Raw genomic sequence first — 27,414 nt, 5'->3', positions numbered from 1 at the left:
TAGATACAGAGAGTTTATAATGAGCACATAGAAAAGGAGTGATAATATGCATATATAAACAGTGGTCAGTACCATTTATGTCATTGCTATAATGATACTTACAGAAAATCAATAATGATCAGAGCAATTGTAAAATATGGACATCCGGGATGAAACTGCATTGACCGTGGCCCCAATGTAGCGGACTCAAGGAGACCATGGATCCAGCGGCAACTGGGAAACGTCAAATCACCCTCTATACCTTCTAAGGACATTGTGAAAATTATATAAATGAAAATATATGGCTTATTCCATGTTACTTTGAAGATAGTATTAAAAATGATCTATAAGAACTGAGACTAGCCACATTAGAAATGGCCAATAGGTGTGATGAATGAAAATATTTTTCGTTCAGTGGTAAAGATGTTACTGGTCCCACAGGACCACGACACAAAACGATTGATTGAAAAAAAGATTAAAAGTTTTTTTCTTCTGACAGTGAAGATGTCTCAAATCACCCAAGACCAAAACATAAAATAGTTTGTTGAACTACAATAAAAATCAACAAATTATTAATGCACCATACCTTTACTTTGCATTATTCTGAGGCAAGGATACTTTTATATTTCTATATTCTAGTAAGCGTCATGGATAATATAACAGTGATGACTTTCAATACCATTTAACAAAGTTTGTGCCAGTGCATTAATAGTTTGTTGATTTTTATTGTAGTTCAACAAACAATTTTATGTCTCGGTCTTGGGTGATTTGAGACATCTTCACTGTCAGAAGAAAAAACTTTTAATCTTTCTTTCAATGAATCGTTTCATGTGGTGGTCTTTACCACTGACTTAAAAATATTTTCATTCATCACACCTATTGGCCATGTCTAATGTGGCTATTCTGACTTTAGATCATTTTAACTTACATATATTCAAAGTAACATGGAATAAGTCTTATATTTAAATATTAATATTTGTCACAATGTCCTTAGAAGGTATAGAGGGTGATTTGATGTTTCCCAGTTGCCGTTGGATCCATGGGGTCGACATCTGACCACTCTTGCTCTCCTTGAGTCCACTATGTTGGGACCTCGGTCCATGCGGTTTCATCCCGGATGTCCATATTTTACAATTGTTCTGATCAATATTGATTTTCTGTAATTATCATTATAGCAATGACATAAATGGTACTGACCAATGTTTATATATGCATATTATCACTCCTTTTTCTTTGGGCTCATTGTAAACTCTCTTTGTATCTATGTTCCCTGAAGAAGATCAAAAACGTGGAATGATCGAAACGCGTTGGTGTAACCTCCTCCCTTTTATGGGTGGTTTTTCATATTGTGAAGAAAGATTTCTTGCAATATTTGTCAGAGCGTGTTTTAAAGATTGTTTTTTTGCAAGTATAAAGATTATGTATTCTCATGAGTATGTCTTTGTAATAAAGTTTGTTCCTTTCTAAAGAAAGGTCTTTGGTTATATCAGCAGTTCAATAGCTTGCTGCATGAAAGTCCTATAGGGTTTTTTTTCTCTCATACATCTAGTAAGGATGAACAGCCAGATACTCAACTTTTTGATAATGACTTCAGGGGACATTTATTTTTGTTTTTGTTTTTTGAATAAAGGACTTGTCAAAAACTGGCTTTGTTTTTACTCACTTTTAACACTTTTTTTGGTGAATGAGTGGGGGGGAGGGGTTGGGATCTGGGAGCCTCAATGTTAAGTAGGGCTTCCAGATTCCGATAAGCCCCCCACTTGCAGACCCCCACAACCACTACCCAGGGTTGTGGGGAATAGGCCCTTGTCCCCATCAACATCAAAGCCCCCCATGTTGAAGGCACTTGGCCTGGTATGGTTTGGGGGGGTCCTCGCTCGCCCCCCCCCTTTCCTGGCCTGCAAGGCTGCATGCTCAGATAAGGGTCTGGTATGGATTTTTGGGGGGACCCCCATGCTATTTTTAAAAAGAATTTGGCATGGGTTTTCCCTTAACCACTTCAAGTCCGGACACTTTTACCCCCTTCCTGTCCAGGCCAATTTTCAGCTTTCAGTGCTATCACACTTTGAATGACAATTGCGTGGTCATGCAACACTGTACTTGTATGAATGTTTTAGCATTTTTTTGAGACAGATAAAACTTTATTTTGGTGGTATTTATTCACCACTGGGATTTTTTTTTGCTATATAAATTAAAAAGTTCAAAAATTTTGAAAAAAGAAGTGTTTTTCTTATAAAATTTTGCAAATAATTAATCTTTCTTCATAAATCTTGGCCAAAATGTATTCATCTATCTTTTTAGTAAAAAAGAAATAACCCAAATTAGTTTATAACCAAACATAATTTAAAAAAAATGTTTTTATATTTTTATTTTATCTTTTTATGTTATTATTTATGGTTTTTTTTTTAATATACCATCACCCTAGCATAAAGGCTGTAAAAGCAATCATTTCTCCTTCTCTCTGGCTGCATTCTTGCAGCCATTGAGAAATACTGTGAGAGTTGTGAATGGTCACAGCTTGTCACATGGTACAAAGCTGTTGTGAATAGCATTGTACCATGTGACCTCTGTGATCATTCACAGATTTCACACATAGTAAGCAATGATGTCAGAAAATGACATCTTGTTTACTAGTGTTCCTGTGATCACTTATTGGCCAATCAGTAATCACATGAATCGGGACCTCACACAGGGCCTGGTGTGGATTGGGGGATGCCGTTTATTTTTTCAAATAATTGCTGACAATTCTTTTGTTTACATTCAGCTGTCAATGGGGACACTTTTTTCACTGTTTTTGTTTTCAGCTCCTAGTGTACATGGAGCATTAAAGCTATTTGAAAGGTTAATTTTTTTTTAGAAAATAACAAACATGCATGCTATACTTACCTGCTGTGTGCAGTGGTTTTGCACAGAGCAGCCTAGATTCTCCTCTTCTTGGGTCCCCCGCAGGGTCTCCTGGCCCCTCCCACCTGCCGGGTGCCCCCACAGCAAGCAGCTTGCTATGGGGGCACCCGCTGCTCTGTGTGTCATTTAACACATGGAGCTGCAGCTTGGCCTTGCCCTTTCTCTGTCCTCATTGGCTGACTGGCTTTGATTGACAGAAGTGGAAGCCATTGGCTCCCACTTGCTGTCTCTGCCAATGAGGAGGCAGAGACCTGGGACAGCCAAGGCTGTTCTTCACATTGCTGGTTCGCAAAGGGGCTCAGGTAAGTATTGGGGGGGCTGGGGGGCACTGCTGCACACAGAATGTTTTTTACCTTCATGCATGTAAAAAACCTTCATCCTTCACACCCACTTTAAAGAAAGCAAAACAAAATTTTCCATAAATTGTATTGAGAATTAAGTTGAACATATAAAAATAAACAAAGTGGTAACATTATTATACAAATCTCCAAACAGCATAGTCCAACCAGATAGGCAGATGAAATATCTCAAATATATCAAATACCATACACAAGAGAGAAAGTCACTGTGAATATGGCAAATCTGCAACCGGGTTGAAATTACTAGGGGAAGAGGTCAGCAACTGTAGAGCAAAGTGCACATTATAGTTCTACAAACAGAGAAAGGATGAGGTAACAATTGGAGATATCCTCTTGGATTTTTCTTTTTAATCCTCCCTCTCCCTCCATTTTTTCTTCTGTCCTCTTGGAAAAAAATTGTAAAGTACTTTCGAAGACATTCATTAAAATGGTCATTGAATGTACTGAGAATTTTCATACAAATGTTCATGGCCATTTTATGTTTGGAGCCCTCTGTAGTAGCTGTCACGTGTGTTTCTTTATGTGCACTGTAATCCACAATGTTTGCCGACAAGGAGATTTACATGGATGTTTATTTTGTTATGCTTAGTGCTTGTTTATAAATACTTAGTGCTTAAAATATAAGGGCTCGTGTACACGGGGCGTTTGAAATACTCTTCTAACCGCTGGAAACTGACTGCTAGAAAACGTAGGTTAAAAATGTCAGCTTAGCCGCGTTTACCTACCACGTTTATGCGCGTTTGCGTTTTAGAAGCGTTTTTAAAAGATAACCTCAGGAAACCCTCCCAAATGCCCAGAATGCACTGAGAAATAGTAAATAATTAACTATTTCAGACAATTTGTGAGAGATATAGCAGAGAGAGCAGTATGTGTTGAGAATACCTGTCTTTTCTGGTTGTATTCACTATGGATCCCATCATGGTGCACGTTCTACCATTTTTTCCTTCATGCGAAACCTGAAACTGACTGCGCTGGTGTACTAGGTCCATTTGAATACATGGAAAATGCTGTGCATGCATTTTTGATGAAGAAAAATGTCACGGGACAGCATCTGAATATGGACCAGCCACAAAACGCGTCTAAACGCAAATGTACATAAATGCTTTTACACGTATTTACAAGCATTTGGCGTTTGAAACGCTGCTAAACTCTACTGAGCGTGATTTTTTTGCTTTCAAGAAAATGCCTGTAAACCACTGTAAATGACTATGTGTACATGGACACATAGAAAAACATAAAGGAGAGTTCAGGGGCTCCTGAAAAAAACACACAACTGCTCCTAAACGTCAGTTTAGCAGCTGCAGTGTACATGAGCCCTTACATGTAAGTTTCCTACATGCTCTTTAGGCTATATTTAAATATATGTGGGTGTAGGAGTTTGTGTAAATCACAGGCATTCCCGCACACAAATGCAGAGAAAACGAGCAGGGATGCCATTAACTCTTATGACACCCCAAATCTCTGTGCGGCTGCATTTTAAAAAAGGTGCAAGAAACACATGCCTGCATAGTTGTGAATGAGCGTGAGCCGTATAGATGTGGACATGAGCAGGTATGTGTGTGCATGTTCCCGAATGCAGACAGTTACATTTGGGGACAGGTTATTGATTTATTTTTTTCATACTGGTGATTAGGAGTTGGCTATAAAGTGGACCTTTACTCCAGAATACCTATTTGCCCTATTGTATTCTTTCCTCCTCCTCCACCTGCAGATAAGGTATAATAAAGCTTGCCTGTAGGTAAATTGAATATCTCCTAAAACTGCACTGTTTAGGAGATATTCGCTTGCTTGGCAGCCAGTGACGTCACTGGGATATGCGCTCTGAATGAATGACGTACCCGTGCCATTCCTTCAGAGTTCTGTGCCACTGTCACGTCTCGCAAGCGCATGGGCAGAAGTGACGCCATCGCGGCTTGCCCATCCAAGTAGGCGCAGACCACTAACCCAGAAGGAAGACCAGATGAAGATGGAAGCCTCTTCAGTGGTGACATGGCACTGCTGGAGGCTTTTGTTTTTTAAGTACTGTATTTTTCTCTCCATAAGATCCACTTTTTCTGGTCATCTCCTGTAGTATGTCCACAGTCTCTGGTCATCTCCTGTACTATGTCTGCAGTCTCTGGTCATCTCCTGAACTATGTCCGCAGTCTCTGGTCATCTCTTGTACTATGTCTGCAATCTCTGGTCATCTCCTGTACTGTATCCGCAGTCTCTGGTCATCCCCTGTACTATGTCCGCAGTCTCTGATCATCTCCTGTACTATGTCCGCAGGCTCTGGTCATCTCCTGTAGTATGTCCGCAGTCTCTGGTCATCCCCTGTACTACAGTCAGGTCCATAAATATTGGGACATGGACACAATTCTAACATTTTTGGCTCTATACACCACCACAATGGATTTGAAATGAAACGAACAAGATGTGCTTTAACTGCAGACTGTCAGCTTTAATTTGATGGTATTTACATCCAAATCAGGTGAACGGTGTAGGAATTACAACAGTTTGCATATGTGCTTCCTCCCTTTTTAAGGGACCAAAAGTAATGGGACAATTGGCTTCTCAGCTGTTCCATGGTCAAGTGTGTGTTATTCCCTCATTATCCCAATTCCAATGAGCAGATAAAAGGTCCAGAGTTCATTTCAAGTGTGTTATTTGCATTTGGAATCTGTTGCTGTCAACTCTCAAGATGAGATCCAAAGAGCTGTCACTATCAGTGAAGCAAGCCATCATTAGGCTGAAAAAACAAAACAAACCCATCAGAGAGATAGCAAAAACATTAGGCGTGGCCAAAACAACTGTTTGGAACATTCTTAAAGAGAAGGAACACACTGGTGAGCTCAGCAACACCAAAAGACCCGGAAGACCACGGAAAACAACTGTGGTGGATGACCGAAGAATTCTTTCCCTGGTGAAGAAAACACCCTTCACAACAGTTGGCCAGATCAAGAACACTCTCCAGGAGGTAGGTGTATGTGTGTCAAAGTCACCAATCAAGAGAAGACTTCACCAGAGTGAATACAGAGGGTTCACCACAAGATGTAAACCATTGGTGAGCCTCAAAAACAGGAAGGCCAGATTAGAGTTTGCCAAACGACATCTAAAAAAGCCTTCACAGTTCTGGAACAACATCCTATGGACAGATGAGACCGAGATCAACTTGTACCAGAGTGATGGGAAGAGAAGAGTATGGAGAAGGAAAGGAACTGCTCATGATCCTAAGCATACCACCTCATCAGTGAAGCATGGTGGTGGTAGTGTCATGGCGTGGGCATGTATGGCTGCCAATGGAACTGCTTCTCTTGTTTATTGATGATGTGACTGCTGACAAAAGCAGCAGGATGAATTGTGAAGTGTTTCGGGAATATTATCTGCTCATATTCAGCCAAATGCTTCACAACTCATTGGACGCCGCTTCACAGTGCAGATGGACAATGACCCAAAGCATACTGCAAAAGCAACCAAAGAGTTTTTTAAGGGAAAGAAGTGGAATGTTATGCAATGGCCAAGTCAATCACCTGACCTGAATCCGATTGAGCATGCATTTCACTTGCTGAAGACAAAACTGAAGGGAAAATGCCCCAAGAACAAGCAGGAACTGAAGACAGTTGCAGTAGAGGCCTGGCAGAGCATCACCAGGGATGAAACCCAGCGTCTGGTGATGTCTATGCGTTCCAGACTGCAGGCTGTAATTGACTGCAAAGGATTTGCAACCAAGTATTAAAAAGTGAAAGTTTGATTTAGGATTATTATTCTGTCCCATTCCTTTTGGTCCCTTAACAAGTGGGAGGCACATATGCAAACTGTTGTAATTCCTACACCGTTCACCTGATTTGGATGTAAATACCCTCAATTTAAAGCTGACAGTCTGCAGTTAAAGCACATCTTGTTTGTTTCATTTCAAATCCATTGTGGTGGTGTATAGAGCCAAAAATATTAGAATTGTGTCCATGTCCCAATATTTATGGACCTTACTGTATGTCCGCAGTCTCTGGTCATCCCCTGTACTATGTCCGCAGTCTCTGGTCATCCCCTGTACTATGTCCGCAGTCTCTGGTCATCTCCTGTACTATGTCCGCAGTCTCTGGTCATCTCCTGTACTGTGTCCGCAGTCTCTGGTCATCTCCTGTACTGTGTCCGCAGTCTCTGGTCATCCCCTGTACTATGTCCGCAGTCTCTGGTCATCCCCTGTACTATGTCCGCAGTCTCTGGTCATCTCCTGTACTATGTCTGCAGTCTCTGGTCATCTCCTGTACTATGTCTGCAGTCTCTGGTCATCTCCTGTACTGTGTCCGCAGTCTCTGGTCATCTCCTGTACTGTGTCCGCAGTCTCTGTTCATCTCCTGTACTATGTCCGCAGTCTCTGATCCTCTCCTGTACTGTGTCCACCGTCTCTGGTCATCTCCTGTGTTATGTGTGCAGTCTCTGGTCATCTCCTGTGTTATGTCTGCAGTCTCTGCTCATCTCCTGTGCTATGTCTGCAGTCTCTGGTCATTTCCTGTATAATGTCTGCAGTCCATTGGTTCAGAATATTTTTTTTCTTGTTTTCCTCCTCTAAAATCTAGGTGTGTCTTATGGTCAGATGCGTCTTATGGAGTGAAAAATATGGTAAGTTTTTCATAATGTGCTAGTATACAATACATACTAGCACATTATGCCTTTACCTTGCAGGGATAATGTTTTTTTTTCACTTAAGTTTACTACCACTTTAACACAGACTTTCACTCACTTTTACTACTTTATTTCTACTTACTCTTCCTTCCCCTTTCCAACAAATTGCAAAAAAAGAAAAAAATGTTGGAGTATCTTTTCCTGCAGCACTCTTGTCTAGGCTACAATGATATTTCCCCTGCCCAACACCTCTTGGGATGCTCACATCACTCATCCCAGGAGGCTTTGGGCTATGCAGAACACCCTAAACACATGCACTGCAGCATTATCTGGTGACCCATATGAGATACTTGCTTCTCTGATGTCAAAAAGGAAGATGGCATTGCAGAACCAGGAGTGCAACAGCTTTTGGTGGATCACAGTGAGATAGTGCTAGATTTGCGGGGCAGGTGAGTATGCTATTGCAGGTCAACCCAGTGGGCAAGGTAAAGAGGAGGTTAAGATCCGCATGAGAGGATAGACATTTATTTTTAATCTTAAAATGCAATATTTATTTTAGTTTTTTTGTTTTTAATTACTTTTTTTCTATATATGGCCCTGCCCTCCCCCTGCTTCCATTCTCACCTAAGTCATCCTGCTTTGGGTGCCTGCAAGGATTCTACATAAGATATCCCAGGTGGCATCAGCTGAGGCATACAGAAGTAGAGGATAAAAGACCCGGCAGAATGTCATTAGAGGACTGGCTGCAAGAACCCTTCAGAAGCAGTCAGCTCCCTTTGACGTCAGAGGAAGCGGCACTGCACCTGGTATGCAGCATGGAATGGCGGATCTCATTACACCAACAGTGGATTCGCTGAGCACATGGGTATATTTACTATGGACAACCCAATATAAAAGGTGAAATGTAATGAAAAAGAAAATGAAATCGGGGGCAAAGTTCCCTTTTAAAAATAATAGCTCATAAGGTCAGAACATGCACAGCATAATTGTAGACAATGTGATAATCAAAGGCTGCTAAGTGTGCAATCATTATACTGATTACTTTGGAAATGAGCCTATTATGCATGTACGCTCATTATTTCATATTCTTCAAGCATCTATTACTAGGTAATGTTTTTCTAGGCTAGACCTACATTAGGAGCATATGGTGAATGTGTTAAGTTTTAAGTAATTATCTGGTATTTTTTTTGCTAAAGAGAAGCTATCACCTGTTGCATGCAATGAATCACTAAATAAATAAAATCCTATTTTTCTGCTGAGTCGGTGCTTGCCAGGATTAATGCTATAATATAATAATAGTGTCACTCCGGGTGCAGACGTATTAAATAATTGTCTGCAGGATGCTGGCATAGAGAAGAGTGGTCTGATATCAGGTGGGCTCTATGCACTTGCTTGGCTGCACACTACAAAAATGTTCAATGTTTGAAAAAAAAAAAAAAAAAAGTCAAAACTGCTGATATTCCATTGCTGATTACTTGGCAATAGCGGCATGAATAATAACAGTAAAAGCAAGTTCTGCCTCATTTCTGATTCACTTTAAGTGCATTGGCTGAACCACCTGCCGTAGCCTCTTGCATGTATTAGTTTCTAACAGAGCCAACAAATTCCAAAATTAACATTCTCTGCGTCATACTAAATTAGGCTTGTGTTAAAGCTGAACTCTTGGATAAGCAAATGTTGTCTAAATACGAGGTATATGTATTCTTATGTGAATCTAAGCCCAGGTTCACATAACTTCTGCTGCATAATCTTTGTTTTTCAGTGCATTTTTGCAGCACATTTGTGCACGTTTTTATGTGCATTTTTTTTATTGTTTTCATACTTCATGCTTTTTTTTTGTTACATAGTTACATAGTATGGCTGAAAAAAAGACAAAAGTCCATCCAGTTCAACCATTAAAAAAAAAAAAGTTATAATCCTATACCAACAGTTAATCCAGAGGAAGGCAAAAAAGCCCAGCAAAGCATGTAGGGGAGTGGTTGTTAACCTCCCTGGCGGTATTCCCGAGTGTAGCTCGGGGTAAAGTTTCAGTACCACAAGCGGTAACCCCGAGCTACACTCGGGCTTACCATACGGCGCTGCTCTGCGATCCCTCAATTTCTTACCTTGTCCTGCGCTCCCGCTATGTCCCTCCAGCAGTGTCCCTGGCAATGTAATCCGGCGGATGCCGGCATCTGTCATCTGGGTTCCGTCCCCTGCGAGTGTCGGGACGTACGGGGTACGTAACGGTGGTAAATTTGAAAATGACAAAAAGTGACATTCACTAAAATCACATAGTAAAACATTACTGTATCAAACCATTTCACATACATTTTGTCCCTAGTGCTTTGTCCTGTGCCCTGCCTGCATTTTTACTGTTCTTTCTGCCTGGAAACTGAGAAACATCTATGGCGTCCAAAAAGCGTCCCTTTAGGTCAAAAGTGGTTTTAGACCAGCTAGAGAACAGGGATAGTAAATTAGAACCACTTGCAGAATTGAGTGATAATGATTTGTGGGGAAATTCGTCATCAGACACTGAAAACGATTTTGCGACTTTGCTCAGTGATGTGCGAACTTGGCGCTCTATTTCTAATTTCAGTGTTTTTGGTTTGATTATATTATTGAATTACATTTATTATTATTATATTATTATTTTTTATGATTATTTATTAAAATATAATTTATGATTTCGTGTTTCAAATTTTATCATACCCGGGATGTTTACTAGACTCTTCTTCGGACAGATTTCAGTGAGTTATTTCTAAGAATTACAGGCCTACAATAAAAAAAATACATATTTCCATGCAAAAAAATGTACCGCTTTGTGCACAGAAATATGGACATAATCAGACCGCTAGGGAGGTTAAGCACAAAACCCTGCCAATAAAAGCACCAAGAACGTGCCAAAGCAGCATTTATATGCATTTTTCATGCGCTCTCATTGAAGTTTCCAGAGTAAAAAGAAGCACCTACACCTTTTTATATGCGTTTTCTTGGTGGGTGGGCTTTAATGCCGAGTGACTGCATATATGCGTCCTTGCATAAGCACTTTAATGTGCACTTTCTGCACATTCCCAACACAGTAATGAGCGGATATCGGAATACTGATGCATACTAGGGATCAGGAGCTTTCTGATCATGTGACTGACAGGCACAGCAGCCACATGATCAGAATGCCCACCTCCCAGCATTTAGATCCTGTTAAAGGGCCAGGGATATATTTGGAAAGGGGTTAAAGGAGAAGTACAGCCAAAACTCTTTTGACTGTACGTCTCCTGTGGATCACTGGAGTGTAGTTGTTTCTGCATTCCTGTGACCCGGTTTCAGCTGACAGAGGGCTAAGGTCTGCTCTTGGCTGACGTTACTCAGCCAGTCCAGACTGGGGAAAGATTGTGAATATATGATTGGGATCCACCCAGGAACCTGGACCTGCACCCTGGCTCAGCCTCTGTACAATCCGCTGAGATCCTGAGCCAGCCGCTCCCACTCCCTCGACAGCCTAGTGCTCTAGTGAGCACGGGGGGGCAGAGCAAACAGCAGTGACGGCCTTAGAGCTGGTGGGGGATGGTGTTGGATCAATGCTGCATCCACCTAGGTAAGTGTAATTTAAAAAATTCCCAAACTTCTCTTTTTTAAGGGGTTTATTTGTAAACTATTTGCTGTGTCTCAAATATTCACTCAGCGGTCACATATTGCCTAATATGCTTTTTTTTCTATGATTGTCAGCTAGTGGCCAAAATGCAGTACTTTCCTGAACTACCTCAGTGAGGAAAATACCACATTATGGCCACTAGGTGGAATGGACAATTATAGAGAAACATTTATTAGGCAAAATACAGGATTATTCATGACTGCTGAGAAAGTGCCTGAAACTTTAACAAAGAAAGTTTTTTTTTACAAATATATCCTTTGGTGGGCATTGTATATTTCCTCCAAATCTGTGCAATAATTTAGTGTGAAACGTTACCTCTGTGCAGGAGCTTCCTGTAATAAAGGCCAGCCATTGCTGTTCTCAGTGCTTGTGTGTGCCCCTGTAGTTTTCTGTAGGCAGCCTGCTAAGTCCCTCCCCTCCCCCCACAGCTCTGGTCTCTGCAGCATGTACAGCAAAGTGGTGATGTCACTGCTACTTTTACAATATAATAACTGGATTTTCAAAGGCAATTGGTGTACACAAAGTGAAGTAATATTCTTTGTGTCTAATAGGTAATATACAGTATTTAAATTATTTTTTTTTTGTGCCCAGAGTTTGGCTTTAATAACATAATTAATATGTAGTACATATTCAGGCTTATTTATTAAAGATATGAAAAGTATACTAACCCTTTAGCTACCAACCAAATTTCAGGTTATTGCAGCAGGTGATCTTTGATTGGCTGCTGTGAGTTATTTTTCTCTCTTAATAAATATTTAAATGGGTTTGATTTTTGAATCTATTTCCGTAATACCATAACAAAGCAGCAGCTGCCTTTTCCATAATATACAATGATAGCTCGTGGAAATTCTTTATGTCTTTTATTATGGAAAACTTGTGAATAGCATATTTTGTATTAAAGTCATTTAATAAAATTCTAAACTTCAAATTCCGTTGATCCATTTACAAAAGGTCTGAACAAGAGGATGTGTGTTTCATTGTAAAGTGGATTTAGTGGCTTAGTACACTTGTAATGCTTGTTATTCACTAAGGGTTAGCTAACAGCAGCTACATTTTGTGCATTTCGCTGTAGCTTGAGTATAGATGAAAGCTTGTACTCAGTAAAAGCAATTTAATAAATTTGACCCTTTCACACTATCATTGCTTTCCTAGTAAAGGCAATATACATGGATATGTGCACTGAATGATCTCAAATGAAGAGACACATCCATGGGGTTAAACTGCAGGAACTTTGACCCCTTATGCAGGGCTGAGGTTTGCCTTACTGTACATCTCCCCCTTCTAAGGTTAGGGCTTGTCTTGTCTGATTCCTGCTCATTCGGCCAAAAATACGAGCAGTGTGTGGCCCTCCAGTCAGTGTTGATGGGGGAATCTCTCCTACAGCACTATTGTGTTCTGCTGGTGGGGTGCTTACCTACTGGGAGAACACAATGATTTCTGCTTGTGGCCATAGCCGCCGGCAGTGATCACATGAAAAAAACCCGACAAGCTGGTTGTGCTGAAGTTGCTCGATGGATAGACTTCCTTACAACCAGACTGCCCATAGATTGATTGAATTGCGATCCATCTATGACCGACTTTACAGGAGAGGCCAGGTTCCAGTTACATGAGCAGGGGGATAAGGGTTCTGAATACTTTTGTCTACAAACTGAATTACTTTGCCATGATTGCATGGAAGAGGAAATAATGTTTTGGGAGATAGTAATTTAGTAACTTTAGTAATGTTAAAATATAAAATGGCTTGTGTAGCAAGTAAACAGGTTGTAACAATTTCTAATGAAATTAGTGTTCCTATACCCACTTGACGACCTGCTACATACCTGTAATTCACTGGACTTCAAGTGGTTATACCAGGATGATGGCTGGCATCATCCCAGTATTGTTTTTTTTTTTTCAGCTGGTGGGCATCTTTTTAAAAAAAATCCTTGTAAGCCTAGTGGCTAATTAGCTACTGTATTTCTTTTACAATCAGCAGGATTGGATCTCCTCCCACCCCCCACACTTGCACAAAGATCACATTGACACCCACTATTTTATTGTCTAGCAATTTTCTAGTTGTTGTAATTTTTTATGTCACACAATATTTAATCATCCATTTTTAGAATGCAATAACATTTTCAGGTAACATATAGTTTAATGAATTTTAGAACACACAAAACACAATATAATACCCACATTCTTGGTAAAATATATAAGAAGATGTTACACCAAGTAAATAGATACCTAACATGTTGTGCTTTAAAATTGTGCATGCTTCTGGAATGGTGACAAACTACAGAACAATAAATTATCCGTAAGCGACCCTTTAAAAGCCTTTACAGGTTACCAGTTTAGAGTTACACAGGAAGTCTGCTGCTAGAATTATTGCTTTCACTCTGTCGTTCACGATGATACCTCACATGTGTGGTGCGATCACTGTTTATATGCGTGTAGGACCTACATATGTGATTGCATATGCATGGGAGCACAGGGGGATGGGGGAAAATTAAACATTTGTAAAAATTTTTAGTTTGATTTTAATGTATTTTTTTCTTCTGTCCTTTAATTTTTTTTTTAAACTTTATTGCTAATACATGGAATAAACAGCATCCCTTGTGATAGAATGGCAGTGACAGGTCTATTAGAGCCCAGATCTCTCCTCTGCCCTCAAAAGCATCTGATCAAATCAAGATCGATGTGATCAGGTGCTTTACAAGCTGGTAATGGCTTGTAAACAACAAACCGAAACCGGAAGTGACAAAATCCTCATTGCTTCTGGTTTCTGACATCATAGAGGAGGGACAAGTACGCATGTACTTGCCTTTCCTCTTCTAGAAGCCAGACAGAGTGGTTGCAGTGGTCTTGGCATCCCTGATTGTACCAGAGAACCTGGGAATGGTTGCGGGAAGGGGGGGGGGCCTTCCGTGACCTGTAGAAGTAATTGGGTGTCTTTAGAGCCTTTCACATCACTTCTGCAGGAAACCCCGTCGCTGGCTGCAAATCTTGATACTGGGATGAAAGCTGTAGCTATTATCCTAGTATATCCATTTCAATGCAAAGGTGTACAGGCACATCCTAAGTCCTGGCAGCTTAACCACTTCCCGTCCGGCCCATGTATATAAACGGCCAGACGCGAGCAGTGCAGGAGCGGGTTGCCGTTCAGAAACGGCACCCGCCATTTTTGCCTGTGCGCGCTCCCTGACAAAGCGGAGCACCGAACGCTGTACAGGACCTCTGTGTGAGGTCCCGATCATGTGATCACTGATTGGCCAATCAGTGATCACATGAATAGTAGCAAGTAAGATGTCACTTTTGACATCATTGCTTACTACGTGTTAAATCTGTGAATAATCACAGAGATCACATGGTACATTGACATGGCTATTCACAACAGCCTTGTACCATGTGACAAGCTGTGACCAATCACAGCTCTCACAGTATTTCTCAATGGCTGCAAGAATGCAGCCAGAGAGAATGAGTAATTATTGCTTTTACAGCCTTTATGGTTGTAAAAGCATTCAGTGTAAAAAAATCTTCATCACCCCCCACAAGTAGTACAGTGTCACTATGGTGACACTGTACTGCTAGGGTGACAGTATGTAAATAAAATAAAAATGTAAACCTTTTTTTTGAAAAATTATAATTTTTGGTTATAAACTAATTTTGGATTATTTTGTTTTACTAAAAAGATAACGGAATACATTTTTGCCAAGATTTATGAAGAAAGATTACTTATTTGCATAATTTTATAAGAAAAATACTTTTTTTCAAAAGTTTTGGACTTTTTAATTTATGTAGCAAAAAAAAAAAAAAATCCCAGTGGTGAATAAATACCACCAAAATAAAATTTTATCTGTCTCAAACAAATGCTAAAAAATTCATATGGGTACAGTGTTGCATGGCCGTGCAATTGTCTTTCAAAGTGTGATAGCACTGAAAGCTGAAAATTGGCCTGGGCAGGAAGGGCTTAAAAGTGTCTGGACCTGAAGTGGTTAAGCCAGTGTTAGTGAGTACAGCAAAGGAAACTCCCCCCCTCTGTTGTCATTAGCACTGGATTAATCTACCTTAAAGGATAAGTTCACCTTTTCTAACATGTTACACCCGTATTCAGGGTGTGATATGTAATGTAACATGTTGCGTTGCAACTGCCCCTTAACACCCCACCCCACCCCACCCCCAAATACCTGCTGTCACAGTTCACAAAAAGACGGTGATGTGCAAGGCTCCACCCACCCGGAATTCTGTGAATGAAAAACTACAAGTCCCCACAGCCTTTGAAGCTGTTGGCTTGTAGTTCTTAATGAACTACCACAGCACTGGTATATGAATAATCATTCCCTGTCTGTGTATGCCTGCCTGCTTGTACGAGGTACAAACACACAGCTATACAGACAGGTCTGCAGGAGCCTTGCATGGCACCCACAATCTGCTGATCATGGGTGCAATGCTTTCTAGGCTCCTAGTAAAAGGATTGTAAGTGCACATTTCTTTACCTGCAAATAAATTTGCATTTATAATTTTTTTTTCAAAGGTGAACTTGTCCTTTAAGCATAGTCGAAATTCCTAAGCCCTGAGTCAATAGGGCCTAAGCCCTGAGGACGGAATTCTGTTTGACCCCTGAATTGCATCTGTGATGCTATGGACCAATTTCATTATTATTTGTAATCATTTTGGACACTAGGATGTGTGTATGTGCATGGATTCTCAACTCTGGGTTCCTTCTCTGTTCCTAAAGTGCTGTCGCTGTTTTGTGGAGTACACAGTGATGATTTCTGTGATTCATTGAAAATCTGCATCCAGGACCCGGTTTTACTTGGGTTTGATCTAAGACTACCCTGTCTAGAGGGTGACAACTGTGCTATTCTCTTTCACTGCAGAACAAACATCATTTCCACACCTAAAATCAGCAGACAATTAATAGATCTACTGGCAGAATCATGTGCTATAAAACTATGGGGGCGATTTACTGAAACTGGTGCACAACTGTTACCAATTACGATTTGACAATAAAACCTGGAAGCTGATTGGCTACCATGCACAACTGCACCAGATTCTGTGTGCACCAGTTTTAGTAAATCTCCCCCTATATGTTTTAGGGGGCATGTACAAAAACATATGTGCTATTGCTGGTGACATACTTCATATGTGTTTTTTTTTTCATTTTGCCCATAGCACTTTAATGCTTTTGTTTTCATTCCAAAACAAGAATACAATGCATTTTGTACGTTTTGTGGCGCATTTGTTATGTTTGTAGTTGAAGGTTATGTAGTGAACTATTCAGATGATCTTTGTTTCGGATAAAACGCTTGAATACAAGGATTACATTTAAATAAATGTTTTTTAATAGCAAGCAAGGTAGTTTGCCAACAAAGACATTGAGATGCTGATATAGGTATGTCTTCATTTGAACAAATGCACTTGTCTTTCATGTATTACAAGACATAGTTGTAGCCTTTACTAGGATTTGCTTTTACTAAAACTATTTGCAAGTTGATCTCTTTCCTCCTCTTTCCCTTTTGAAGTGCTGCAAATCTACAGTAGTCCCTGGAGAGGATGAAGTGGTGAAAGGATGGGGCTTTCTCCTGCGAGATTGTACAATGGCCAGAGAGGACTCTGTGAAGTGCCTACGCTGTCTGCTCTACGCCCTCAATTTACTTTTCTGGGTGAGTCAAGAGGGCCAAGCAGTTCCAGTCTGTCAAGCAGGTGGCAATGCCTCGACTCAGGTTACAGCTGGCCCAGAGAGAAAGCACCAAAGGGCACAGCTAAGCATGAATTCATTTACTGGGATTACTATGTATTTTCCAAAGATCTAAGGGTTGTCTTCTATTAGATCCTTTGATCAACATACACTGCTGCCGCATGTGCCAGTTCTCGTGCCAGCTTTTTTCTCCTTTATCAAAGGGAGAAGGTGATAAATAACTGCCCCGGTATTAAAGAAGCAGTGTGTTTCTTTCATCGTGCTCCTAAATGGACGCGGTCACATGCTTTATAGGCATAGCTAGAATTATTCATTACTTTTTTAAGTGTGAAATTAATATTCAGGCCCTGCCCAGCCTTCTGGGTAGCAGACACTTGAGAGTGATTAACAGTATGTCTATAAGTATTTCAAAAGGAGAACTTCAAATAGTCAAGGTCGGCATCCACTGCCTGGCAGACATTGTTGGTGCTTGTTTATGTTGTTATTTTGTTAATATTGCATTAGTCACAATTACTTCAATGAAAAAAATCCAGGAGTGGGAGATTTTATGCTGTGTACTGTAGAACACTTGGATTTAATGCAAAAAGAGAGCACACTATACTTCATTCAATACAGTCATAGAAGAGAGTCCCTTCACTTTGCTGGACCTAGCCCAGCTGTTGCTTTACATCGGGACCCATTTTCTCTGCAGTGGTTTGCTTGATCAGCAGTTAAAAATCTGTGCCTTTGTACTTAACGGCACAGTTGCCATCTGTAATTATGTGTGGGTTGTTGTTTAGAAAAAGGCATCTTGCAAGTTTTTCTGTACAGTTTATAGAAGATGCATGCTTATTGTTTTTATTAGCACAGCATGCAAGTTGGAAGCAAAACCTATGTACCCTGGAGGCAAAATACATGTACCTTTAAGACCCCTGTAGCCATTCAACCAAAAAGAAATCCCAAGGGAAATAGAAAAAAAACTGTATTTTCACTTACACATGATAGGCAGATAGGCTTTACTTAATTTATTGAAGTTCATGGAAAATTCTCTTGCAAAGTGAAAATTCCTACAAAGTGATCAGCCAATGTGCCTTTAGTACATAAACCCCAGTATACAACCTAAAGCACACTGGAAACAAAATGCACGTAAACCTAAAGCATTGTCTCGAAAAGACAAGCACGCTAGAGGCTAAACTGTGGAAATGGACCTCTAGGTTTAGTTTTGTCTTGTGATGGCCCCTAAGATGCCATTGCATATGAACATCATTAACCTTTTCCTACTGTAGGGGTCAACAGAATTTTTTTACCACACAGCAAGTAGAAACAAACAGAAGTAGTAACACAGATTACGAGACAGATTTTCTATTATATTGGTACATTCAATTTTCTTTTGTTTTCTCCCCTGTATTTTCACTTGATGATCCTTTCAATAACTTACTTACTGTCCCTGCATGGCTACACTCACTTACCCACTTAATCTATTGAGGAGCCATGGGACGGACTTTATACATTTCTACCTTTTGTCATCTCCTTTATATGGTGAATTTATGTGACTGGTAGTCCAAGGGAAGAAAAATAAGGTTTTTTTATACTTTCATTTCAGGTAAAATAAAAAGGTATTTTCTATACTTGCTGAAAACTTGCATTGCAGTGTGTTGCCAACCCACATATACAACATAAACAAATGCACATGCACTTCAGCACACCACGATACACAGGTGTGAATGCACTGTGCATTGCTGTGTTGACCAAAAATAGTACATGTTTGTTTTTGTGTGTTGAGCCCCAAAATACCTATTCAGCGTTAATGGTCTGTCTAAATGCAACATACAGCAACATTTAAGGTAACATTAAAGGCTCATTTTTTAAAATAGCATACATGTTATACTTACCTGCTCTGTGAGATGGACATAAAAGACACACAGAGCGCAGCTCAGCCCTTCTCTCTGCTCTCTCCTCATTGGCTGTGATTGACAGCAGCGGGAGCCAGTGGCTCCCACTACTGTGTCCTAGCTAATGAGGAGAAAGAGAGACGGGAGAGACGCTGCTGCCGTGCATATCACTGGATCAAAATGTGGCTCAGGTAAGTGTTAGGGGGGAGGCACTGTGGGGGGAGCTGCACACTTAAGGTTTTTTACCTCCATGCATAGAATGCATGGTGGTAAACCTTCAGCCTTTACAACCACTTTAAGTAAACACAGGTTAGCATGCAAAGGTGTGAATGAGCCCTTAAATTGCCTCCAACAGTCACAGTTAGTTATCCAGACTTGCCAGTGCAACTTAAATCTAAACTTCAGACACAAGAGCTTTCATTTAAATGTATTTTTCGATAATCACAAAGATATGAATTCAATTTGTGTGCTACCAATGCCTTTGCAAAACCATAAATTACCTTGGAAATGTAGTGATGACATCATCACTGGGCTGAACATAGTTTGTGCAATGTGCAGAGCTGTGGTTGAGACCCAGCAGGCCCACCCACTACAAACTGCATACAGAAAAATATAGGAGGGGGTGGAGACCAGACCAGTTTCCCAGTACATGGAGAGACAGCAGCAGTGATCAGTCTTTATTACAGGAAGCTCCTGCACAGAGACAAAGCTTCACACTGGATTAGTGCACAAATCTAATAGAAGTACACAAAGCACACCAAGATTCAAGTAAGACAACACATACCTCACATATTTAGACCATGTTTGCATGTCCCAGCTACTTCCTCAGGGTTTTAAATTCAGAGCGGCGGTTCAGTACAGGACATATGTTCTACAAAGTTAAAGTGGATTTTTATTTTCTTAAATTCCACAGATCACTGACACGACAAAGTGGATTTTTATTTTCTTAAATTCCACAGATCATCCTGACACGACAAAACACCTTTCCCAAGCTGTGATTTAAAGCCTTGGCAAAAAAATCCCATGGTCTCTGGCAACTATGTTTTGAAGCTTAGATGTACAGAACACGTTTAGCAGCATCAGCATTTCTCAATTAACCTAAGCAGCTACTCTATAACTACTTTTTCAGCTTGACTTCGGACCTAAATGCTGGGAACACAAACAGTTGTTCTTTTTTAATTCTCTACTGCAAGGTTAATTAATCGTTTAATTGCAATGGACATTTTACATTTGGACCATATTATGGTCAAAAAGAGGATAAACCTTTTGCAGCAGGACACAACCAGGAAGCAGCACTTGTATACATATTAATGTGTTAGTCATGGTTAAATATGACTATTTAAAAAAAATGTTTCCTCGCCCCTCCTGCTAATTCTGCATAGGCAGACCTACCGTTTTTCATCTGGCCTGGTTTGGTCACATGTTCTGGCTCTGGTTCCCCAGTGTAAAGCTGGCCACAAATGAGGTGGATGGAGAAATTCTCCTCTCCCCCTCTCCGCCAGGACATTGTATTCTGACTCTCTGCTGGTAGAATACACTGATCAGCAGCTGTAGCCATTTGGCTGTAGCCATTGGTCAACAAAAATTTTCCAACATTCTTGTTTGATAAACGTCGTTGTAATGATTAACTTCTGTTGAGCAGGGACAGCCACACATGGACCAAAGTTAGTCTGGTCCCTGCTGAACTGGCTGAATTCTGCTCCATCTATGACCTGCTTTAGTGAGCACTTGACAACGGCTGTGAATTCTCCAAGCTGTTCTGTCACCCATAGGCTCCCAAAGCCCAGCCGTAGACCATGCTCCCTCCTCTCCCCCATTCACTGACACAGGGTAGCCGGAGCTGTTGGATTATGTGACCAGATCGGATTAGGTTCAAAAAGGTTCATATAAAATTGTTGTTTATACAGGGTATGCAGGTATAGGTGGTGGTGGTGGGGGGGCTTTTTAAAAATAGTTACATTAGCCTTATCTTCCAATTGTAGTAAAAAATAGTCTAAATATTGTAAAGTTCTAAATACAAACTATACATCTAATTACTGTGTGTTAATTGTTTTAAAAACTTTGCTTCGTACATAAGGTTAATAGACTATTAACATGCAGTAATAAGATGCAGTATACTCATTTATGTCTCTCGAATAGCTAAAATAAATGAAATCGGCTGTAGCTCCCCTTTGATGTACATGTAACTCGAATCATATGCATGTTCCACTTGCAGATATCAGACTTTCAGTCCTTCCAGATTGTGGAGTTTCTCTTATCTGTATTACACTTGTTTAACCCTGAACTTTGAGAAGATGAAACATTGAAAGCAGCAATAATTTACCTTTAGAGATTTAGCAGTATTGTCAGGTTACTAGGTAAGATATTATCATTTCTGCACTATTATTTATGTGCAGTTTGGAATAGTGTATTTATCTGTTTCACAAAATATTGTTATTGCTTTGTAATATTCACTTTATCTCATTTTATTTTGACAGCTGCTTGTGCATGTGTTATCCCAGCTGAAGGGAGTAAGGGCCAGTACATATGATTATTATGTAAATCTTTATCTCCAGCGGTAGGTTTGTGTTTGGGCAGAAGCAGCATCCAACATAGAGATAACAGATCTCTGTGGAGAGACATCAATACGCAGTGCCTGCAGTACACAGACAGAGGGTCACAGAATAGTAGGCAGGTAAAAGAATGAATATATTCTTCATCCATAACGTTAACTGATTTCTGTTATATGGCTTTCAAAAATGATGGTTCTAGATTGTTATACTGGGCAGCATTTTGGGGCATAAGAACATTTGGTTCTGATTTAAATTTACAGATGATAAACACCCAAATACCCCACTTATTATTATTATACAGGATTTATATAGCTCCAACAGTATAAAAGGAGACAATATAGCAATGATACAGTTCAATACAAGAGGGTTAGGAGGGCCCTGCTCCTTGGAGCTTACAATCTAAGAGGGAGGGAGGGTATTACATCAAAAATGATTGTGTAATACTGAAAGTTTAATGCTAATACCAGTATCACCCCTAACCTTTAAAGTGGGTGTACTTTACAGGCAGCACAGTGGCTAAATGGTTAGCACTTCCGCCTGGCAGTACTAGGGTCATTGGTTCAAAGCCCAACCACGGCACCACCTGCCTGGAGTTTGCATGTTCTCCCTTTGCCTGCGTGGGTTTCCTCCAGGTGCTTCAGTTTCCTCCCACACTCCAAAGACATGCTGGTACGTTAATTGGCTCTTGTCTAAATTGCCCCTAGTGTGTCTATGTATGAATGTGAGTTAGGCACCTTAGATTGTACGCTCCTTGAGGGTTAGGGACTGATGTGAATGTACAATATATATGTAAAAAGCGCTGCGCAAATTGATGGCGCTATATAAGTACCTGAAATAAATAGGTGTAAACCCTACCAGAATGAAGAGATGTCATGTATTTTTTCTTCCTTTTTGTCCCAGTGAAATGTGTTGCTGGGACATTAAGTGGGGGCAGTCTCCCCATTGGAAATTTAGACAGCATTAACATTTTCTGATCCTTTTCAGTTCTTTCCAATAATAGTGAAGAAAAAAAGTTTTGCATGGAGCTCTACTTTATTTCTCACCCACCAGTGTACATAACCCTTAAAGTGGTGCTAAAGCCACAACAGTAAAATCAGTCTGTATATGCAGTAAAACATGCTTGTTATACTCACTGTGGACTCTAAGGAGTTAATCCTCCACATTGTGTAAAAAAGGCTGTTTAATTCTGTCTTCTCTGATCTTCCCATTCTTTTACTGTCCACAATCCATCTGCCATAGTACAGAGCAGCAGTGGCAAGTCTGCACATGCTCTGTTTGCTGTCTAGTGCTAGAGATCTGTTTTCTTTGGGAGAGTGCATGTGATTGGCACAGGGCCAATCAGTGCTCTCCGGACAGAGGGTCAGGAGTCATGCAGCCTCATAGGACAGTCAGAGAAGAATGAATTCTCCTCCTATAAGATTAACCAGTGCTTGGCCAGACACTGATAGAATGTCTCAAGACTGCTATGTACTGCTGATGAACAAAGGTATTTAGCTGTTTACATTTACTAAAATACCGTAATTTCCAGCGTATAAGGCGACTGGGTGTATAAGACGACCCCCTAATTTTCCAGTTAAAACGTAGGTTTTGGGCTATACTCGCCATAAAAGACTACCCCCCTTCCGAGGCAACACCATTTAAAAACATCAGATTTTTTAATTTAAATGGTTGTGACTTACCGGTACTTAAAATCCTTCAAAATTCGTGATTGGCCCAGTGTATACTGTATGTAGCTGCAGCTACCGTACATACACACATCCAGCGGGCTGATTACAGTAGGGACGTACCGGTACGTTTTGAAACCGCTTGGGTCACCGCACATCCAGCGGGCTGACAGATTAATCTGTCATAGGGACATTTGTTTTGAGGCAGCTTGGCTCAGTGCGGTATACTGTATGTACAGTATTACCACACATCCAGCCAGCTTGACCCAAACAAACTCAAGGTTCACATTTTATACCCCGTGTATAAGACGACCCCCAATTTTTGGGGTATATTTTTAGTATAAAAAGTAGTCTTATATGCCAGAAAATACTGTAATTGCATTTCCATGTTCTGTGTACTGTGGGAGACCAGATATAGCGAATGCAGGGTCCTGGGTTTAGTAACACTTTAAAGTGATTGTAAAGACAGAAGGTTTTTTGTCTTAGTGTGTTCTCTGCATTAAGTTAGAAAACCTTTTGTGTTCAGCTTCCCCCCCAGCCCCCCTAAACACTTACCTGAGCATGATCTCGATCCAGAGCTGTGCCTGAGAGCAGTGGCACTGAACTTTCTCTCTCTCCTCACTGGACATGGAGAAAGCAGTGGGAACCACTTCTGCTGTCAATCAAATCCTGCAAGGAGGGATTGAGGCCGAGCCACACAGATGCACAGCCCGGCTCGGGATTCAGCCCACACAAGTGTTCCCCATAACAAGAGGAGGAGAGAGCAGAGAGATGAGCTCTTCAGTTTGCTGCGTCTATTTGCAGTGTCCAATCACAGGCTAGGGGAGGGGCAAGAGTGCTACTGAATTACAACAGCATAAAATCAGGTTTTCGCTTCTGCCAGACAGGACTGTGCTGTGTGGCAGAACTGTGTAATTATCAGGAATGAATGGACAAAAAATAGAAATCCTTTTGGCAGGTAAAATAGCTTGCATGTAAGTGTTTTATCTGTGTATTTAACGGTTTACATGGAGTTCAGCTGTAAGCAGAATTTCTATGGCAGGCCATACACAGATGGATACTCTGTAGAATGTCAAGATCTTGCTGTCCTTGAAATAAATTCTGAACACACAAGCCATTGTGAGTTCCAGTCATTGTCTGAAACAATATTTTTTGGAATTATGTGCTGTATAAATATCATTCCCCTTTGTTCCAAAAGCATGCAGAGAATTGATGGAAATAATGCGGCTGTAGATTTTGTGCAAATATAGTTTTTTCAGTAACTGAAGAAGTGTTGTGTGTCCGAAATAAGGATGTGTGGCATGGTTATGTTAGAGTTTTGTGACTTTACAAAACACTGGCAACATTTTAAAATCATGATTCTATATATTTTATTCCTAGGAAGCTTGTGTAATATAGAAATTTTATGACCCGATGATGTTTATACTGTCAGTTGAATATCACACAGGGACAGTGTTTTTTATGATGCAAGACATTATTTGTGACATGACACACCTTTTATTGCTAGGAATGTAACACAAGGCAGTGAACTTACAGGAAAAGAGATCATTTACAAAATCTTGTTGGTTTATTTAATTCAATGGCCGCACGTTAATAACATATATATTATGTTACAGTTTTTCAATTATCCTTATGCCATAGAATAGACTTTCCTTTGTTAGACCATCTTAGATGGTGATTAACCATTATAGCAAGAAGAACTACCTGTCTCCAATTTGAAGAGATTTTATTGTATGGTGTTTTGGGTAGTTCATTGCATTGAATGAAGTTATCAAGACAAATTTAAAGAATGTGAAATTTGTTTTAAAATGAACTTGAAATTAAATGAAATTATATCAACGCTTCTAACCTGCCACTGCAGATTCCCATGGTTTAGTTAACATTGATGGCCAATTTTGGAATAAAATGATAATGCAGATTAATAGGTTGTACAATAAATTCATTGACAGATATTTCTGAAGGTTATTGCTAACTCTTTAACATGATACAATTTGAGTTTAAGTTTGTGTCCTTTTCTAAAAGGTCATTATAAGTACTTTAAAAATAACACTAAAGGCTCAGTTTTCTTTTTTTTCTTAAAAAAAACCCCAAACATGTTATACTTACCTACTACTGTGCAATGGTTTTGCACAGAGCAGCCCCAATCCGCCTCTTCTTGGGTCCCCTGGCATCTCCCTCCTGCTGAGTTCCCCCGGAGAAAACTGCTTGCTCTGGAGGCCCGTGTGCCTGCTTGCTCCCGAGCCATCTCTATGTGTCTATAAGACACACAAAGCATGGCTCAGCCCTGCCCCTGCTCCCTCCTCACTGACTGTGATTGACTGCAATTGAACCAGAGAGTCAGAGAGACCCAGAAGAGCCGCTTCTCCTGTGCACAGTGCTGGATTAAGAGGGGGCTTATAGGGTATTATAGGGTATTAAAAACCTTCAGCCTTTATAAACACTTTAAGACCTTGAAGCCTGGTACACATTTCGAACAAACGATTTTATTTTATTTTTTTGCATGTGAATATCGTGTCAAAAACAAACATTTTGTTAAAGTTATGAAAATTCAAGACAGAATACAACTCCCACGATGATGTAATGTATTGTATTGTATTGTAATGTATGTAACAGCGTATACCCAGAGACTGACGCAGTCCTCCATTTTGTTCAGAACCTCCATCTTGGCAAAGGGGTTAACCATCCTGGCAAACATATTTCCCCCTCCCTTTCTGAGAGTCGCAGTGACATTTGGCCAGTGTGTATGTGTGTTAGGAGTGTCACAGGAGGCCGGGGCCCAGCAGGGGGCTAGGAGCTATAAAGTCCCCAAGGGAGCTGGGGCCTAGCTGTCCAAAGAATTTGTAAAATGTAACACCTCGTATAAGATAGGGCAAGCTTTCCCAGGAGTTCAAGACTTTCCAAGGAATGCGGGACCAGCTAACACTTTTAAAAATACATTTTTTCCCTATGTCTCATATCTTGGAATATGAGAGAATTACATAAAAACCAGACATATCATCAGATTGGCTAAGAGAAGACGAACAATTTGATAGGTCACTCACCTTGTCTCGAATACATAGGAAAGCCGAAAAATAGATCCTGTGAACCGCTCAGTGTATAATTTCATAATTCATATCTAATCAATCCTCAGACGTGTCTGCATAATAATCTACCCGCTGGTGGAATGTCACTTGTGCATAGGAAAAGTTATGAGCCAAAATATGAACTACACGAGATTTTGGCTCTAGTTTAGGTCCACGCCCAGACCTCCACGCCCTAAACGGGGTATTGGTCCTTGACTTCAGAGACACCCCCTGCTGGGGAACTACAAATTAGGCTGTCAGGCCTAAGAAAAGAAAGTTGAAGACCTCTCCCATTTTAACATCAGTACCACCTGGGGAGACCCATGCCCTTTCGCTCTGAAACCTGGATCTGCTAACCCAGGACTTTGGCAAGTACCTTAACCCTTTCACCTCTCTCTGATATCTCTTTGCTGTGCTGTTGGTCTCTGTATATTTATATATATATCTTAGTTACATCTTTTCTGTAAATATTTTTATTGCACCCGTTTGACCTTTTAGTAATAAATCTTTCCTTCTGAAAGTGTTGGACTGTTTCTATAGCGCTTTATTGCAATTTATGAATTCCTGCCTCTAAAGAGAACTCTACTGTGTTTGTTTAACCCTCTGTATAACCATGTTATACAGACGATTACCTCAACCATTATAGTGTTATAAATGATATTGTCGAGTTTCCTCTTTCTCTGTACAAAAATGAGGTGGTGGCAGTGTGAAGGGTTAATTGCATAATTAACCTGACCCAGTAACAATCGCTCAGGCTGCCAGTACATTGATTATGGTCCAATTAGCTGGAAAATCGTTGTGCAGGGTGCATCTGGGTGTGGCATTGTTATGCACGTGACATCGCGGTTTTAGATCGGCTAGTCCTTCGGTCACGAGTTTGGTGAGAAGGGCTGGGGTCTGACGCCGCGATTGTGACAATGTATTCTTTAGTTTCTGAGCATGCGTGGTCTTGGTCACTCAATTTTTTTACGAGCAAATACTGTGCTGATTAAAGGAAAGTCGTTTGTTTTGTTATCGTATGAGAAAAAATGTTGTGCTTGTCACTTCGGATAATTTCACATGAAGTGTTGTGATCGGCTCTTGAAAGCTATGTACTAGCAATCAGATTGGAAT

The 27,414-nt window shown here is 40.4% G+C and overlaps 1 protein-coding gene across 1 annotated transcript in view; it reads left to right on the top strand.

The window, feature by feature from the left end:
* Positions 1-27,414, top strand: part of TSPAN12 (tetraspanin 12) — a 213,719-nt gene that overhangs the window by 20,593 nt on the left and 165,712 nt on the right. The window contains exon 2 of the mRNA XM_089672107.1: positions 16,977-17,117. Within this exon, the coding sequence (XP_089528233.1) occupies positions 17,052-17,117 (66 nt within the window). The 5' untranslated portion in view covers positions 16,977-17,051. The remainder of the gene's footprint in view (positions 1-16,976; positions 17,118-27,414) is intronic.

Source organism: Staurois parvus, unplaced genomic scaffold (assembly GCF_062004578.1).
Source record: "Staurois parvus isolate SC_StPar_1 unplaced genomic scaffold, SC_StPar_1.0 ptg000120l, whole genome shotgun sequence".
NCBI lineage: Eukaryota > Metazoa > Chordata > Amphibia > Anura > Ranidae > Staurois > Staurois parvus.
This window is presented reverse-complemented; position numbering and strand designations above follow the sequence as displayed.